The sequence below is a fragment of the Microcebus murinus genome, chromosome 18 (assembly GCF_040939455.1).
Source record: "Microcebus murinus isolate Inina chromosome 18, M.murinus_Inina_mat1.0, whole genome shotgun sequence".
Lineage (NCBI taxonomy): Eukaryota > Metazoa > Chordata > Mammalia > Primates > Cheirogaleidae > Microcebus > Microcebus murinus.
This window is the reverse complement of record NC_134121.1, coordinates 57,539,751-57,555,906: the sequence shown is the minus strand read 5'-3', so window position 1 is coordinate 57,555,906 and position 16,156 is coordinate 57,539,751. Positions and strand designations below refer to the sequence as shown.

Genomic DNA, 16,156 nt, shown 5'->3' with positions numbered 1-16,156 from the left:
TCTTGGGTAGATGCCCAGCAATGGGATTGCTGGATCAAATGGTAGATTCACTTGTATCTCTTTAAGGTATCTCCATATTGCTTTCCACAGAGGTTGGACTAGTTTGCAGTCCCGCCAGCAGTGTAGGAGTGTTCCTCTCTCTCCGCATCCACGCCAGCATTTATTGTTTGGAGACTTTTTGATAAAGGCCATTCTCACTGGAGTTAAGTGATATCTCATTGTGGGTTTGATTTGTAATATTATTTTTATAATGAGAATAAAACAGGGTGAAAAAACCCTCTATAGTTTTGCTGTCCTCGTCCTTAAAAACCCATCTATTCTCTTCCCCATGATCTCCAGGTTTCTGTTAGGCTTCCCGCTATCTTTTCCAAGTTTAGATTATCTGGGTTCTGAGACTAGTAGAGTTTTGAGGAAAGCATGTCCAGTTCAGCGCGCCTTAACCTTACGCCCCGCCTGCAGGCTGACTTCCAAACCACACGGCAGAGCAGGGCGACCTCTAAGGTCGCATCCTGGCTTCACCGCCTTCCGACTCGTGAGCGACACTTGCGCGCGCAGCGGGACTACATCTCCCAAGAGGCTTTGCGCTTCCCGGAGCGGGGGCAGCCCTTAATAGCTGAGGACTACATTACCCAGTGATGTCTTGGCGAAGGCGTTGGCTGGACTTTAAGCGTACAATCATTGGTCCAGTCCCTGTCGGGAACCGCACAGTGATTGGCCCAGGAGCCCGTCAGTTTCTGCCGAGAGCTGTTGAGTTTTGGATTGGACTGAGCAAGAAGGGAGCGAGAGCTGAGAGCGGGCATCCGGGCCGCACCGGCCGAACCGGGTGAGTGACCTCTACCTTCTCCCTTCTCGCGGTCCTTTCGGGGACCTGCACCCTCGCTCTCCAGGGAGGGACCAGGGGAGCACACAGGCGCAGGTACTCATGTGGGGGCGGGGACTCTACTCACGTGTCACACCTGACCTGAGAAGCATCTTTTGGGACGCCAGAGGCAAAACCCCGCGCACACCTCTGGGCACCTGAACACCTGGGCGTCTTCTCGGATTTAGGGAGCAAAAACACACCCTGAGGCACACCTGGACTCCTGTGTAGCCACGCGGGGACGTCTCCAGAGCCCCTCAACTGAACCCTTGGGCACATAGGCACCCACTCACTGTGGGGCACTTATGTACCCGAACACCGGGAATAAGGCTCCAGTCTCCTCCTGAAACTGAGCCAGGACACCTGCCACTGGAGTTTGCTCCTTCCCTCTCAGACGGGCAGGAAACTGACACTGCTTGTGACCTGATTTTCCCTGGGTAACGGCTGCCCCTTGTTTAATGGCTTTTCACAGGTGCCTACAGAGGAGTTCCAGGGTGGATGAGAGAGAAAAAGAATCCATGCTGGGTGGCGTGGAGGTTGTCATTGTGTAGGCAGTGTCCTCCCTGTTACTACAAGTATTCAAGAACTAGGTTAATCTTGAAGTCTCTTCTAAAGTCTCTTCATTTTACATTTAGTTTTAGTTTACCTTTTCTTTTCTTTTTTCTTTTTCTTTTCTTTTTTTTTTGCCATAACAAATTCAAACAGTACAGAATTACATAAAGAGAGAGATCGATCTATCTTCCTTCTCCCCTTCCCAACCTTTTCCCAGTGGTAACTTACCAACTATCTGTTGGGGTGTGTGTGTGTGTGTGTGGTTACAGACTTCTTCCTATGCGTTATACAACTGTGTGGAGCATACGTAGGCTTTGCTGTTTTTCTTGTACAACAATGGGATTATACTAGACATACTGTTCTGAAACCGATTTTTGTTTGTTTGTTTTGATCTACTATGGCCGTCTTTCCAAGTGAGTGTGTATAACTCAGGCTCATTCTTTGTAATGGCTGCATGGTATTCCACTGCACGGATGTCATGTAGTCTATTATTTACCTAGCCCTCTGTCGATGAGCATTTGTGTTATATTTGTGTTATTAACAATGATGCAATGCACAGTATTTCACACACCTGTCCTATCCTAGTGTTTCTCCAGATCAGTGGTTCTCAAGCAGGAGCAGTTTTGTCCCTCAGGGGATATTTGGCAACGTCTGAATGCATTTTCGATTTTCACAATGGGGATGTGGTGGTAGAGACCAGGGGCAGTGTTAAACATCCTATAATGCACAGTTCATCTCCCCAATGAAAGAATTAGTCTTCATTCTAAAATGTCCAGCCCAGTGGTGCTACCCCGTAGTCCCAGTTACTGAGGAAGCTGAGGCAGAAGGATTGCTTGAGCACAGGAATTTAAGAGTGTGAAGACACTGGTGCACTCCAGCCTGGGCAACATAGCGAGACCCTGGCACATGCATGAGTGCTCTCTAACTCTCTCTCGCTCGCTCGCTCTCGTTCTCTCTTTCGCTTTCTTTCTATATATATATAACTAGTCATTAGCTTTGAGATTGAGAAACGCTGCTAGAAAAACATAATGGAGGCCGGGCGCGGTGGCTCACGCCTGTAATCCTAGCTCTTGGGAGGCCGAGGTGGGCGGATTGCTCAAGGTCAGGAGTTCAAAACCAGCCTGAGCAAGAGCGAGACCCCGTCTCTACTATAAATAGAAAGAAATTAATTGGCCAACTGATATATATATAAAAAATTAGCCGGGCATGGTGGCGCATGCCTGTAGTCCCAGCTACTCGGGAGGCTGAGGCAGAAGGATCGCTCGAGCCCAGGAGTTTGAGGTTGCTGTGAGCTAGGCTGACGCCATGGCACTCACTCTAGTCTGGACAACAAAGCGAGACTCTGTCTCAAAAAAAACAAACAAACAAACAAAAAAAAAAACATAATGGAATTAGATATTTTTGAAATAGATATTTTTTAAAAACTAGTGCCCAAAATATTGTGGCATAGCTACTTGTGTGAATATTATTCAGCCGTTTAAAATGATATTTGTGAAGATCTTATGGCAAAATGGAAGCATGCTTATGACATTTTATGTTTCAAAAGCCAGGATCCCAGAAAAAAAATCAGAAGGAATATGTGAAGTGAAAAGTGTTAAGATGGTGGGGTTCTCTTTTCCTCTCTCCCTCTGAACTTTCTGCAAGGTCATTATTACTTCTATAATCTCAAAGTTCTTTGGTTTTTTAATACTTCACTCATTAACTATTTTTAAAGCCTTTGCTATGTGTCAAGCACTGTGCTGGTCTCTGGAAATACAGCAGTAGTTAGGTGACGGGGTCCCTGCCCACTCGGAGTCTCCTTCCTGAGTGCAGGCGACAGAGAGTGTACATTAGCAGGGGCTGTGAATGCTAGAAAGGAAATAGTACGTCTCCTGGGAGGGGTGCTCCTTAGCTGAGCTCCTTAGCTGGTGGGTGAGAGGAGCTGACCTTGGAAGAGTGAGTAGGGAGCGGGAGGGGACTGCTTTTCAGATGTGGGTGCAGAGGCGAGGCCGACAGATAGGGACTCTCGAAGCGTTTTCTAGGAACTGTTCGAAAGCACTCAGACCACTCCGGTGGGGTGAGGAAGAGGGAGAATGGTCCAATGTGAGGCTGAAGAGGTCAGCAGGTCTCTGCCAGCTGGGGCCTAGGAGCCTCGTTTCATGGCGTGGCATGGCCCCCTTGTGCCAGGCTGGGCCTGAGGTGTGTGCGCAGATGGGGGAGGGGAAATGTGAAGGGACCTGGGGGTCACTGGGCACTTCCTTTTGGTAGTGTGGGCTGGTTAGAGAATCCCAACCCCCATTCTCTGGCCCCATATATCCTCTGTCCCCCTCAGGGTTCCCCTTGGATGGGCTCACACTTTACCTCAGGCAGGGGTTTGCCATCAAGTTGCCAGATGCCATTGGAAAGCCAGCTGATTTCTGGGAGCAAACCATTGCCTGTCAAGTCTGTTCATTCGTGCAGTCCACAAATATTATGGGGCTCTTACTGTGACGGGCTCTGTGCCAGACACTGGAAATGCTGGGGTGAACGAGCGGGCCGAGGCCATGTTTCCATGGGCTTACACTCTAGTGAGGGAGAGACAGGAATCGAATGTACAGTATAAGTACCCGCGGTATAAGTGCTATAAAGAAGACTAAAGCGGTGCTACTGCAGACAGGCTCGTTGGGCGGTGGGGGCTGTTCTGAGGTGGCGATGTTTGACCAGAGTTCCTGAGAAACTTGCCTTGGCGTTCACTCCATGTTTCTTGCGTTTAGCTTGATACTGATGGACATTGTATGGGCCAGAGGCAGGGATGGTTGGCTATGACCCCAAAGCAGATGGCAGGAATAACTCCAAGTTCCAGGTGGCAGCAGCTGGGTCTATGTCTGGACTTGTCACACGGGCGCTTATCAGTCCCCTGGACATCATCAAAATCCGTTTCCAGGTACTCTTTTCCCCTTTTTCCATGCAATCGGCTAGAGTACAAGTTCAACCTTTCTTGCAAAAGCAGTTCCTAAAACTTGGAATTTTGTCAAGATAAAGCACTTTGTTGCCGTCATTACCTTTTCTGAAATTTCTCCTTCTCACCCCATCCCCATTGTCCTGACCTTTGTGATTTTGCTTCCTAGCTTCAGATTGAGCGCCTGTCTCGCAATGACCCCGGTGCAAAATACCATGGGATCCTACAGGCCACAAAGCAGATTTTGCAAGAGGAGGGCCCAACGGCATTCTGGAAAGGACACATCCCAGCCCAGATTCTCTCCGTAGGCTACGGAGCTGTCCAAGTAGGTGGCAGGGGACAAGACCAGGCCCCTGGGTCACATTGCTCAATGGAGAAGCAGAGGGAGGGTGAAGCAGGCAGGGACACTGCCTGGGGTGGGTGGCAAGAGGCAGTCCCCACGTTTCCCACTTGACTAACTGGGAACCTGCCTGACCCATTGAAGACGTTGTCAGATTGAGCTGTACCTTAGACATTCCCTTCCCTATGTCCCCACTGCCCACCCCAGGTGACTTAGATGTTGCACCTATGATATTGACTTGACACCACACCCTCCCCACCAGGGCTTGGCAAATTTCATTTTTGGAAATACCATCTTCACATATATGCTTCATCTGAACTTCACACGAGCATTGTGAGGAGGGTAGAGCAGGTGTTATGTGGATCTCAGGGAGGGTAAGTGAGCTGTCCGAGGCCGCACAGCCTGTATGGGATGGAGCTGGGATTGGAACCCAGGTTTCTTGACTTCTAGTCATTCATTCATTCCGCTGAGCGCCAGTGTTATTTCACAGTTTACAGCATGTGGCTTTACGGTGGTTGTGGTAACAGCCAACCCTTGTACAGTGTGAGCTGTGGGCCAGGCCCCTGCTGTGAGCACAGTACATGTACCCCATCATAGCAGTCCTCTGGGGTAGGTGCTGTTATCACTCCTTTTTTACAAATGAGAAGACTGAGGCAAACGGAGATTTTTATTAAATAATTAATCCAACCAAAATCACTAGCTAGAAAGTGGCAGAGCTGGGCCTCCCACCCATACAGCTAGTTCCAGAGATGTCCCTGCCTACTCCTCCTGCGACATCCCAGTGACTGCTCCAGTCAGGCGCTTACCAGATGGCCATGTCTGTGCACGTGGCACACAAGTAGATATCGTGGTGTGATGAATAAGTACGGCACCGGCTGGGCACAGGACGCCGAGCCACCTCGAGGTGGCTGAAGGCACATCCAAGTGTGAGGGTTACCCATGGAGGGCGTAACCCTCGCGCAGCCCAGCGGGCTGTGCTCCAGAGCACAGTGGCTCTCACACAGCCCTGCCGCCAGCACATTGGAGGGGTCCCCTGCCCGGAATCAGATGACGGCCATCTTTTCCCAGTTCTGAGAAAATTAAGTCAGAGAGTGGCACTTTCTGATATTAATTTTCCCATATATCTTCTTAACCTTTTGGATATTTGGCTTTACTCAAATTAAGTATAAAATGGCATCTGAGTTTCACACATAATTACATGTATATTGTATTCTGTCGCTGCTCAAGAATAACATTTCCTCACCTTTCCTCACCTCCAGGACTGGGCCCCACCTGTATCACAGGTAGTGTATTGCAGGGTGGCATTTGGTCTCAGCTGTCATCCTTTGGGCTGTTAATGACCTTTTCACTCAATTTGCAGTTTTTGTCATTTGAAATGCTGACGGAGCTGGTCCACGGAGCCGACCTGTACGACAACCACGAGTTCTCGGTGCACTTTGTATGTGGTGGTCTGGCTGCCTGCGTGGCCACCCTCGCCGTGCACCCTGTGGATGTTCTGCGCACCCGCTTTGCAGCTCAGGGTGAGCCCAGGGTGAGTGGTCAGGGCCAGGCCCGGGGAGCCTGAATAAGATGGTGTTGTTACAGGAGTTGGGGTTCTTCTCCCTGCAGAAAGTGAAGCTGGGAGAAGCTCTGGTTTTCAGTTCATCAGGCAGTTTGTAAGACTGTGACTGTGGTCAGCACCATGCAGGGTGCTTTCTGTCCTTGTCTGGAAGGAGCCCACAGCCTCCCTGGGGCAGCAGAACCTATAGGTATGAAACAGAGAACAAATAAATACCCACCAGAGGGCTGGATCAAGAAAGGCATCTCAAAAGTGAGACTCAAGAACTTATTGCTGCAGTTTGGGAGGCCAAGGCAGGAGGATTGCTTGAGGCCAGGAGTTTGAGAACAGCCTGGGCAAAAGCAAGACCCCATCTCTAGCTGGGCGTCGTGGTGGCACCTGTCGTCCTAGCTACTTGGGAGGCTGAGGCAGGAGGATTGCTTGAGCCCTGGAGTTGGAGGTTGCAGTGAGCTACGATGATGCCACTGCACTCCAGCCTGGATGAGAAAGTGAGACCCTGTCTCAGAAAAACAAAAACTCATTGCTCTATTATTGTGAGAGTGTCTTTGGTTTCTACAAAGAATGGCTTGGAGGAAATGGGATAGTTGAGTCAGACTCAAGGAAGAATTTAGTAAAAGCAAGGGATTAAATCCTGAAACAAACCTTCCTACCATAATCTCTGCTTCCTGGACATATTTAAGAGTAACATTGTGTGTGTGTGTGTGTGTGTGTGTGTTTGTGTTCTCAACCAAGAAAGAATAATTTTTCCACTGTCTCCCTTCTGCTTTAGGGTACTGTTGGTGGGAAAGGAAGTACACTTTAAGAATTTGATCTGGCCAGGCGCAGTGGCTCACGCCTGTAATCCTAGCACTCTGGGAGGCCAAGGCGGGCGGATTGCTAGAGGTCAGGAGTTCAAAAGCAGCCTGAGCAAGACCCTGTCTCTACCAAAAATAGAAAGAAATTAATTGACCAACAAAAATTGTATACAAAAAATTAGCCAGGCATGGTGGTGCATGCCTGTAGTCCCAGCTACTCGGGAGGCTGGGGCAGTAGGATTCTGAGCCCAGGAGATTGAGGTTGCTGTGAGCTAGGCTGACGCCTCGGCACTCACTCTAGCCTAGGCAAGAAAATGAGACTCTGTCTCAAAAAAAAAAAAAAGAATTTGATCTGAGACCAGTTAACAATACCTGTGGTTTCAATTCTGCCATTTCTTTCTTTGTGGTGTTTGGCGTGGAGAGCCTGAGTCAGGGAGGCCCTTTTGTTTAGAAGACAGCCTGAGGACCTATTTGGTTGAGAAGAACACAGATCTGGCTGGGCGTGGTAGCTCATGCCTGTAATCCTACCTCTCTGGGAGGCCGAGGCGGGTGGATTGCTCGAGGTCAGCAGTTCGAAACCAGCCTGAGCAAGAGCGAGACCCCGTCTCTACTATAAATAGAAAGAAATTAATTGGCCAACTAATATACATATATAAAAAAAAAAATTAGCCGGGCATGGTGGCGCATGCCTGTAGTCCCAGCTACTTGGGAGGCTGAGGCAGCAGGATCGTTTGAGGCCAGGAGTTTGAGGTTGCTGTGAGCTAGGCTGACGCCACGGCACTCACTCTAGCCTGGGCAACAAAGTGAGACTCTGTCTCAAAAAAAAAACAAAAAAAAAAACTCTTGCAATTTCCTGAGTGAGAAGAGTGTCTCTGATTATTCGTAATGAGCCCCTTTCCATCACACCTGAGTTTATGGTAATGAGGTCACTTAGAATGGAGCCCTTAGAAGGCCTCTGCATATAGCTGGTCATCAGGTGATTAGAGGGTTGGAACTTTGAGCTCCACTCACCAGTCTCTGGGAAGTGTTAGGGTTGGAGATTAAACTCTATTAAATATTATAAAAACTCTTGAACAACAAGATTTAATGGGCTTCGAGGTGGCTGTACACCCGGAGAGGGCGTGGAAGCTCCGAGCCCTGCTCCCTGGGCATCTCTTCATCTGGCTATTCACTGGTTTATAATACCCTTTATAATAAACTGGTAAACATAAGTATTTCCTTGAGTTCTAGCAAATTACTGAACCCAAGGAGGGTGTTGTGGGAACCCTAATTTATAGCTGGTTGACCAGAAGCTCGGGCCACAAGCTGGGGCTTGCAACTGGCATCTCAAGTGGGGGCCGGTCTTGTGAGACTGAGTCCCCAACCTGGGGGAGCTGACATTATCTCCAGGCAGATGGTGTCAGAACTAAATTGAAGTATAGGACACTCAGCTGGTATCTGCTGGAGAATTCCTTGGTCTGTGGGGGAGAACCCCCACACATTATGGGGACCACAGCCCTCTGTGTGCCTTTATTTTACCTTACCCTTGACTGATAATCTGACTATAGCATTCTAGGTAGCTGTCACTGTTGCTGAAGAGAAGTCCAGAACCATTCTGATCTCTGATCCTTTATATGACATTCTTCTCCCCAGCCCACTTTGGGAGCAAGACCCTGTCTAAAAGAAAAAAAAGATGCTTGACATATTTAGTCTTTTTTTTTTTTTAGAGAGATGGGGTCTTGCGCTGTCACCCAGTGCAGTAGCACGTCATAGCTCACTATGGCCTTGAGTTCCTGGGCTCAGCTGATCCTCCTGCCTCTGCTTCCCAAAGTGCCAGGGTTACAGGCATGAGCCACTGCACCCGGCCTTAGCATCCTTTTTATGTGCTTATTTGCTATCTGTGTATGTCTGGTGAAGTATCTGTTCAAATTGTTTTCCCATTTTTGTATTGGATGGCCTTTTGTTTTGCAAATATTTTCAAAGTCTGTGGCTTATCTTTTTTTGTTTGTTTGTTTGTTTGTTTTGTTTTGTTTTTTTGAGACAGAGTCTCGCTTTGTTGCCCAGGCTAGAGTGAGTGCCTTGGTGTCAGCCTAGCTCACAGCAACCTCAATCTCCTGGGCTCAAGCAATCCTCCTGCCTCAGCCTCCCGAGTAGCTGGGACTACAGGCATGCACCACCATGCCCGGCTAATTCTTTTTTCTATATATATTAGTTGGCCAATTAATTTCTTTCTATTTACGGTAGAGACGGGGTCTCACTCTTGCTCAGGCTGGTTTCAAACTCCTGAACTCGAGCAATCTGCCTGCCTCGGCCTCCCAAGTGCTAGGATTATAGGCGTGAACCACCGCGCCCGGCCTGTGGCTTGTCTTTTAATTTCTTTAGCAGTGTCTTCTGAAGAGTAAATGATTTTAATTTTGATGAAGGCCAATTTCTCAACTTGTTCTTTCATAGATTGTGCTTTTGTGGCTAATAAATCTTTGTCTAACTCAAAGTCATAAAGGTTTTCTCTCAAGAACTCTTGTTCTCTGAATCTTACTTTTTTTTTTGAAAAATAGGCCGGGCGCGGTGGCTCACGCCTGTAATCCTGGCACTCTGGGAGGCCGAGGCAGGTGGATTGCTCGAGGTCAGGAGTTCGAAACCAGCCTGAGCAAGAGCGAGACCCCGTCTCTACTATAAATAGAAAGAAATTAATTGGCCAACTAATACATACAGAAAAAATTAGCCGGGCATGGTGGCACATGCCTGTAGTCCCAGCTACCCGGGAGGCTGAGGCAGCAGGATCGCTTGAGCCCAGGAGTTTGAGGTTGCTGTGAGCTAGGCTGACGCCACGGCACTCACTCTAGCCTGGGCAACAAAGTGAGACTCTGCCTCAAAAAAAAAAAAAAAAAAAGAAAGAAAGAAAAATAGATCCTTTTCTTAAACCTTGTCTCCAGTCAGAGTATGTTAGTCATCATTTTGTGGGTGGGTTCTTTTTTTTTTTTTTTTAGCGTATTATGGGGGTACAAGTGTTAAGGTTACATATATTGCCCACGCCCCCTCTCCCCCCTCGAGTAAGAGCTTCAAGCGAGTCCATCCCCCAAACATTGCACATTTTACTCATTGTGTTTATATATACCCATCCCCTCCTCCCCCCTCCCAACCTCCTGACACCTGATAAATATTACTCCTATATGTCCACTTAGGTGTTGATCCATTAATACCAATTTGCTGGTGAGTCCGTGTGGTGCTGGTTTTTCTGTTCTTGAGATACTTCACTTAGTATAATGGGTTCCAGCTCTATCCAGGAATATACAAGAGGTGCTATATCACCGTTGTTTCTTTCTTTTTTTTTTTTTCTTGAGACAGAGTCTGGCTTTAATGTCCAGGCTCAAGTGAGTGCCGTGGCGTCAGCCTAGCTCACAGCAACCTCAAACTCCTGGGCTCAAGCGATCCTGCTGCCTCAGCCTCCCGAGTAGCTGGGACTACAGGCATGCGCCACCATGCCCAGCTAATTTCTTCTATATATATTAGTTGGCCAATTAATTTCTTTCTATTTTTAGTAGAGACGGGGTCTCGCTCTTGCTCAGGCTGGTTTCAAACTCCTGACCTCGAGCAATCTGCCCACCTTGGCCTCCCAGAGTGCTAGGATTACAGGCATGAGCCACCGCACCCAGCCTATGTACCATCTCTATCAGCTCTTCCTTCCAGATTGTTTCCTCTCTTCCTGTTTGAGCATTTTGGTCTCTGCTTTTTGCTTTTTCTAGAGACAGGGTCACGCCCTGTCTCCCAGGCTGGAATGCAGGATGGGGTGGTCCCTGTTTTTGGTGAAGCCTGTCCTGGAATGCGTGGTGATCCTTGCCTGCCACCCTGGCATTAGAAAGGGCACGCAGAAATGCAGAGTGGGAACTCTGGGTCTAGAAGCCACATGGTGAGAAGGGCAGACTCAGCCCCCACTGTCAGCGAGGTGCCTCTCCGTGCCCCCAGCTGGGCCAAGTCAGAGCCCCAGGGGTCCATTTCAAGCAAAATATGTTTAATGGAAGGGTACTAAGAAAAACAAATGTCCTACATGGTCTTCTGCGTAGATATCACCTGTTGACGGCTTAAGAAAGGTTATGGCCGGGCGCGGTGGCTCACGCCTGTAATCCTAGCTCTCTGGGAGGCCGAGGCGGGCAGATCGTTTGAGTTGAGGAGTTCGAAACCAACCTGAGCAAGAGCGAGACCCCGTCTCTACTATAAATAGAAAGAAATTAATAGGCCAACTAATATATATACAAAAAAAAAAAATTAGCCGGGCATGGTGGCACATGCCTGTAGTCCCAGCTACTCGGGAGGCTGAGGCAGGAGGATCGCTTGAGCCCAGGAGTTTGAGGTTGCTGTGAGCTAGGCTGATGCCACGGCACTCACTCTAGCCTGGGCAGCAAAGTGAGACTCTGTCTCAAAAAAAAAAAAAAAAAAAAAGAAAGGTTATTACACATGCATGTGGCAACAACTCCAAACAGCACAAAATGTTATATCGTAAATCTCCTTCTTCTCCTGGGCCCTAAACCCTATCCCCACTGCCCCCAACCCCCAGTTCCCTCCATGGAGTTGTCGCTGTTCCTCGTTTCTGTGCATCCTTGGGGGCATAATCTCCACATACAGTTGGTTTCCTCCACAAACACTGGCCACTCTTCCGTGTCTCACTGTGTTCATTTATCTGTTTGGGGGATTATTCCGTATCGGTCACGTAGATTGCATCTTCCTGTTTTAACAGCTGTGCTAGGATCTCGTGCACTGTGTACCATGATTCATGTAACCATCGCCCACAGATGGACATTATACCTTTTGCTGTTTCACGGGGTACTGCAGGTGACTCTTTGGGCATGTACTTTTGTGCACACATGTGGGTTTAATAGTTGTGCAAATTTATAGAAGGGAGGCATTGCTGGAAAACCCCACCCTTTGAATTTCTGTCCGTTTTCTGTGACTGTCCTCTTCGCAAGAGAAGTTATACTCCTGGCAGGGTTTGTGGACTCAGGGAAGTGGATGTGGTGGGCTGTGTTCTTGGGCTAAAACCCCCTTGCTGAGCTCACTCCAGTTGCACGTGTGCGTGTCCAGGTGTATAAAACCCTGCGAGATGCCGTGGTGACCATGTTCAGGACCGAAGGCCCAATGGTCTTCTATAAAGGCTTGAGCCCCACCATGATCTCCATCTTCCCCTACGCCGGCCTCCAGTTCTCCTGTTACACCTCCCTGAAGCACTCCTATGAATGGCTCCTGCCAGCTGAAGGAAAGAAAAGCGGTGAGATGCCCCCCGCCCTGCCCCCATGCCATGAAATAAATACCGATTTCCTGTCAGAGGCGGAGACCACTGTTCTCTGCACCTGGCTCTGATGTGGCAGCCGCTGAGAGATGAGAGATGACTTTGTTCTTCCAGCTCCTGCCAACACCCGTCGCTGGCATCACTGGAATTTATTTCCAGTGATTGGTCATGGTTTTCATTTTTGTCAGAAGTCCAGATTGCAAGTTGCCGGTTTTGTGGTTGTGGGTTTTTATGGCTGTTCTTGGGTGGGGCGGGGGAGGATGGGGAGGGGGGGGCATCCCAAGCCTGGCCTGGGACTGAGTCAGGCCGCACTACCTGGCGGCGTGGCTGCCTCAGCTGGGGGGTAGCTGCAGAAAAGATTCCTTCTGTCAAATTTGGATTCAGTCAAAAGGCTGCACTCAGGGATCCAGAAGGCCACATGTGGCCCCAGGGCCACAGGTTCCCCACTGCTGTCTCACACCCTGACGCCACGAGCCTGTCCAGCCTGCAGTCTGGGACCACTCCTGCCAAAAGTGGCTGTGTCCGGCTTTCTTGCTCCTAGATTGAATTCTTCTTTGAGATCAAAGGATGCTTGTGGAGTTTTGGTTTGTGATGGAGGAGTAGACCTGATGACCTTTCAGTTGCCTACCGTAGACTGTGTTTCTCTCATCCTTCCCCTCCATCTCACTTCTCTGGTTCAGAGAACCTCAAAAACCTGCTTTGTGGCAGTGGAGCCGGAGTCATCAGCAAGACCCTTACGTATCCCCTGGATCTCTTCAAGAAACGGCTGCAGGTTGGAGGGTTTGAGCATGCCCGAGCTACCTTTGGCCAGGTGAGCCGTCCCTGTGCAGACAGCTCTGACCCTTGCTGTCCCTGGGCACATTAAGGAACTGGCAGCCAGCTCCTGCCCTTTGGGCAGCATTGGCCTCCCCCCATGGCCTCTTCATGCCCAGCCTGTCCCTGGGGATCCTCAAGAACAGGGGAAAGCCACATGCAAAGCCCTGTATGTCTTGGGCACTGTGGAAGGATCCAGGCCAAGGAGGATTCAGTGCCTGCTCTTAAAACGTGTCCAGTACAGTTTGGAAAGAGGTGAATTGGATTTGAGCAACTAAGTTATATTTTAAGTGCACTAGAAGGGTATGCCAATCAGAGAAGGCCCATGGTAGGTGATGTTGTACTCTTAATAGTCACTACTCAGTTGCTCAGATTTTTCACAATTGGTTGCCCTCAGCTCCTTTTTGAACACTGATTTTGTGCAAGGCCTTGGTGGTGGTCAGTGGGGGGGGGTGGGGGTGGGGAAAAGGTACGTAATCCCAGGGCTTTCCCTCCAGGTCCTGGGGACCTGGGATGTGGAGGCATGCAGAAACATCCTGACAAAGGTTAGCAGACGAGGAGGACGAGGAACGGGGGCCCAGAAGGGAGTGAGCGCTCCTTACTTGGGGAAGAGAAAGAATTGGGTTTAGAATTTTTTTTTTTTTTTTTTTTTTTTTTTAGACAGAGTCTCGCTTTGTTGCCCAGGCTAGAGTGAGTGCCGTGGCGTCAGCCTAGCTCACAGCAACCTCAATCTCCTGGGCTCCAGCGATCCTTCTGCCTCAGCCTCCCGAGTAGCTGGGACTACAGGCATGCGCCACCATGCCCAGCTAATTTTTTACATATATATATCAGTTGGCCAATTAATTTCTTTCTATTTATAGTAGAGACGGGGTCTCGCTCTTGCTCAGGCTGGTTTTGAACTCCTGACCTTGAGCAATCCGCCCGCCTCGGCCTCCTAAGAGCTAGGATTACAGGCGTGAGCCACCGCGCCCGGCCGGGTTTAGAATTTTGATACAATTTCTTTGTAGGAAACTTTAGGAAATTCAGATAGACAAGAAGACCAAATCCCCTGTAATCCCACCATGACTGAGAGCTAATCACATGGAAGCTTTTGGTGTAGTTTTATTTCCTTTCATAAATAAATACAGGTGTACATTTTAACAAAAATTGGGTCATACTGTATATAAGGTTTTGTAACTTCCCTTTTCCATTTATCAATTTGTCCTGAAGGGACAATTCCAAGTTGGATAGGTCAAGATGGTGAGAGCCCAGGACAAAACAGAGCCTGCATAAGGCAGTTTGGCCAGAGGTGGAAGCCGCGCACAGGAGGACATGTGGGAGGTCAGGTCAGGTCAGGGAGGGAAGATGAGATCAAATTGTGGAGTGCCTTGAACAACAGGCCTTGGAACTTGAACTTTTTAATGATGTCATTGCCACTGTGAGTCAGTGGAGCTTTTGGAGGGGAGCCAGGCATGAGGAGGGCTGTGCCCTGGGGAGACAGGTTTCAACTGGAGAAGTGAGGCTGGAGGCAGGGGATTCAGGCTAGAGGGGCGGCACTGTCAGGCTGCCCAGGGGGGACCAGGTGGCATGGGGAGAAGGGTCAGAGATGCCTCTGGGAAAGCTGGATCCTTCAGAACCACAGTCAGCCAGGCCTCTGGGACAGTAAGGAGCCCTGTGCAGCTGCCAACGTCCAGGCACTTCCTTTGCTAAGATGACTTAGCCTGATTGCAATAGAAAGAATGAGGTTAACTTATTTGCTATTTTGCGTTCATTCCTTTATCCAGCAAGTATTTATTGGAGCTGTGAGGGGCCAGGTACTGTGTTGGCACAGGAGTAGAGCTGGCATCCATGTTTTCATCCCCTCTTCTCTCAACTGGAGTTACCTTTCTCTCCCCAGGTGCGGAGCTATGGGGGCCTCCTGGATTGTGCCAAGCAGATGCTGCAAGACGAGGGTGCCCTGGGCTTCTTCAAGGGCCTGTCCCCCAGCCTGCTGAAGGCTGCCGTCTCCACAGGCCTTATATTCTCCTGGTATGAACTCTTCTGTAACATCTTCCACTGCATGAAGAAGCCAGACCGAATGCGCTGAGGGCAGGAAGGGCCGGAGGTCTTCCCTGGAGGCAACCTGCCAAGAGAAGGAAGACTAGGTCTCCACTGAGGGGGCCGCCTGCCCCATCCCTGCAGGCCACCTGTCCTGAGCAAGAAGAGCCGCTGGGGGCAGGGTGGCAGCTTTGAACCCACCCGGCTAGAAGGCCACCAGAAGGGCGAGGGCTTCCCCCAGGAGCAGGCAGAGAGGAGGCAGGGCCTGGGCTGTGGAGCGCCAAGACTGCAGCGAGGAAGAGTGTGAAGCTGCTGTTTCTCCTCCATCCAGCCCAAAACCAAAGGACACAGATGCCATCCTACACTTCCCAGCCCGTCTGCTGCGAGAATTCTCCTGGTTCCGGCTGGGCCGCAGCTTGAGTGCAGAGGGCTGGCTTGGCAGGAGTCTGGTCCCCACACCCAGCCTGTGTTTCCCACCAACCTATTAACAGACAGTAAAGCTAAGCGCACACTCTCCTCATCTTACGCCTCCCTCTTCCCTGACAAATCGCATCCCTACCTTCCTCAGATTCCATTTTTCTCCATAGCTGCAGCCCTCAGCAGCTCTGCCGCTAGTGCTGGAGGAGACTCCAGGCTGAGCCGGTCACTTCCTGACCCAGTGCCCAGAGCTTCATGTCGGCACACGCAGCACCACCGGGCTGTTCCCTCCCAGGACTGGGCTGGTCACAGCCATGGGCACAGTCAGCCCTGCTGGGGTGAGGACCTTCCAACTGGGCATTGGCATCACTGCCCTGAGTGTTCCTCAGCACAGAGCAGGGTGCCACTTGTCCTTCCCATGACCCCAGAAGGGATGTGGCTCTGATACAGCCCAGTGACGGGATAGCAAAAGGAAGGGACTGGGCATACAGCCTGTTGAGGCACAACTGGGACCTAGAGCATTACCAGGACACAGGGACCCCACGGGTGTCTGCCTAGATACAGAGGAGAGGTCAACAGAACACAGCGACACCCTCTCCACCCACCCGCCCGCCTGTGGGGACGCGCTGA

General features: G+C 49.9%; 1 protein-coding gene across 2 annotated transcripts; it reads left to right on the top strand.

The window, feature by feature from the left end:
• Window positions 1-722: 722 nt before the first annotated feature.
• Window positions 723-15,630, top strand: SLC25A19 (solute carrier family 25 member 19). 2 transcript variants are annotated; one of them, XM_012778796.3, is made up of 8 exons: window positions 723-823; window positions 4,144-4,313; window positions 4,498-4,653; window positions 6,029-6,188; window positions 11,732-11,826; window positions 12,076-12,259; window positions 12,961-13,091; window positions 14,970-15,630. In XM_012778796.3, exons 2-8 carry the CDS (start codon window positions 4,182-4,184, stop codon window positions 15,156-15,158), a joined length of 1,047 nt encoding a protein of 348 aa, XP_012634250.1. In that variant the 5' UTR covers window positions 723-823; window positions 4,144-4,181; the 3' UTR covers window positions 15,159-15,630. The 2 variants fall into 2 exon arrangements, with proteins under 2 accessions (XP_012634250.1, XP_012634252.1); XM_012778798.3 differs by lacking the exon at window positions 11,732-11,826 and having other exon boundaries at window positions 724-823; window positions 6,029-6,199.
• Window positions 15,631-16,156: the final 526 nt, after the last annotated feature.

Bases quoted from the DNA above. Each gene is read 5' to 3' on its own strand.
- SLC25A19 (XM_012778796.3), top strand. From the start codon at position 4,182: ATGGTTGGCTATGACCCCAAAGCAGATGGCAGGAATAACTCCAAGTTC. The intron at 4,314-4,497 runs GTACTCTTTTCC...TTTGCTTCCTAG, and splicing joins TCATCAAAATCCGTTTCCAG to CTTCAGATTGAGCGCCTGTC. The intron at 12,260-12,960 runs GTGAGATGCCCC...TCTCTGGTTCAG, and splicing joins AGCTGAAGGAAAGAAAAGCG to AGAACCTCAAAAACCTGCTT.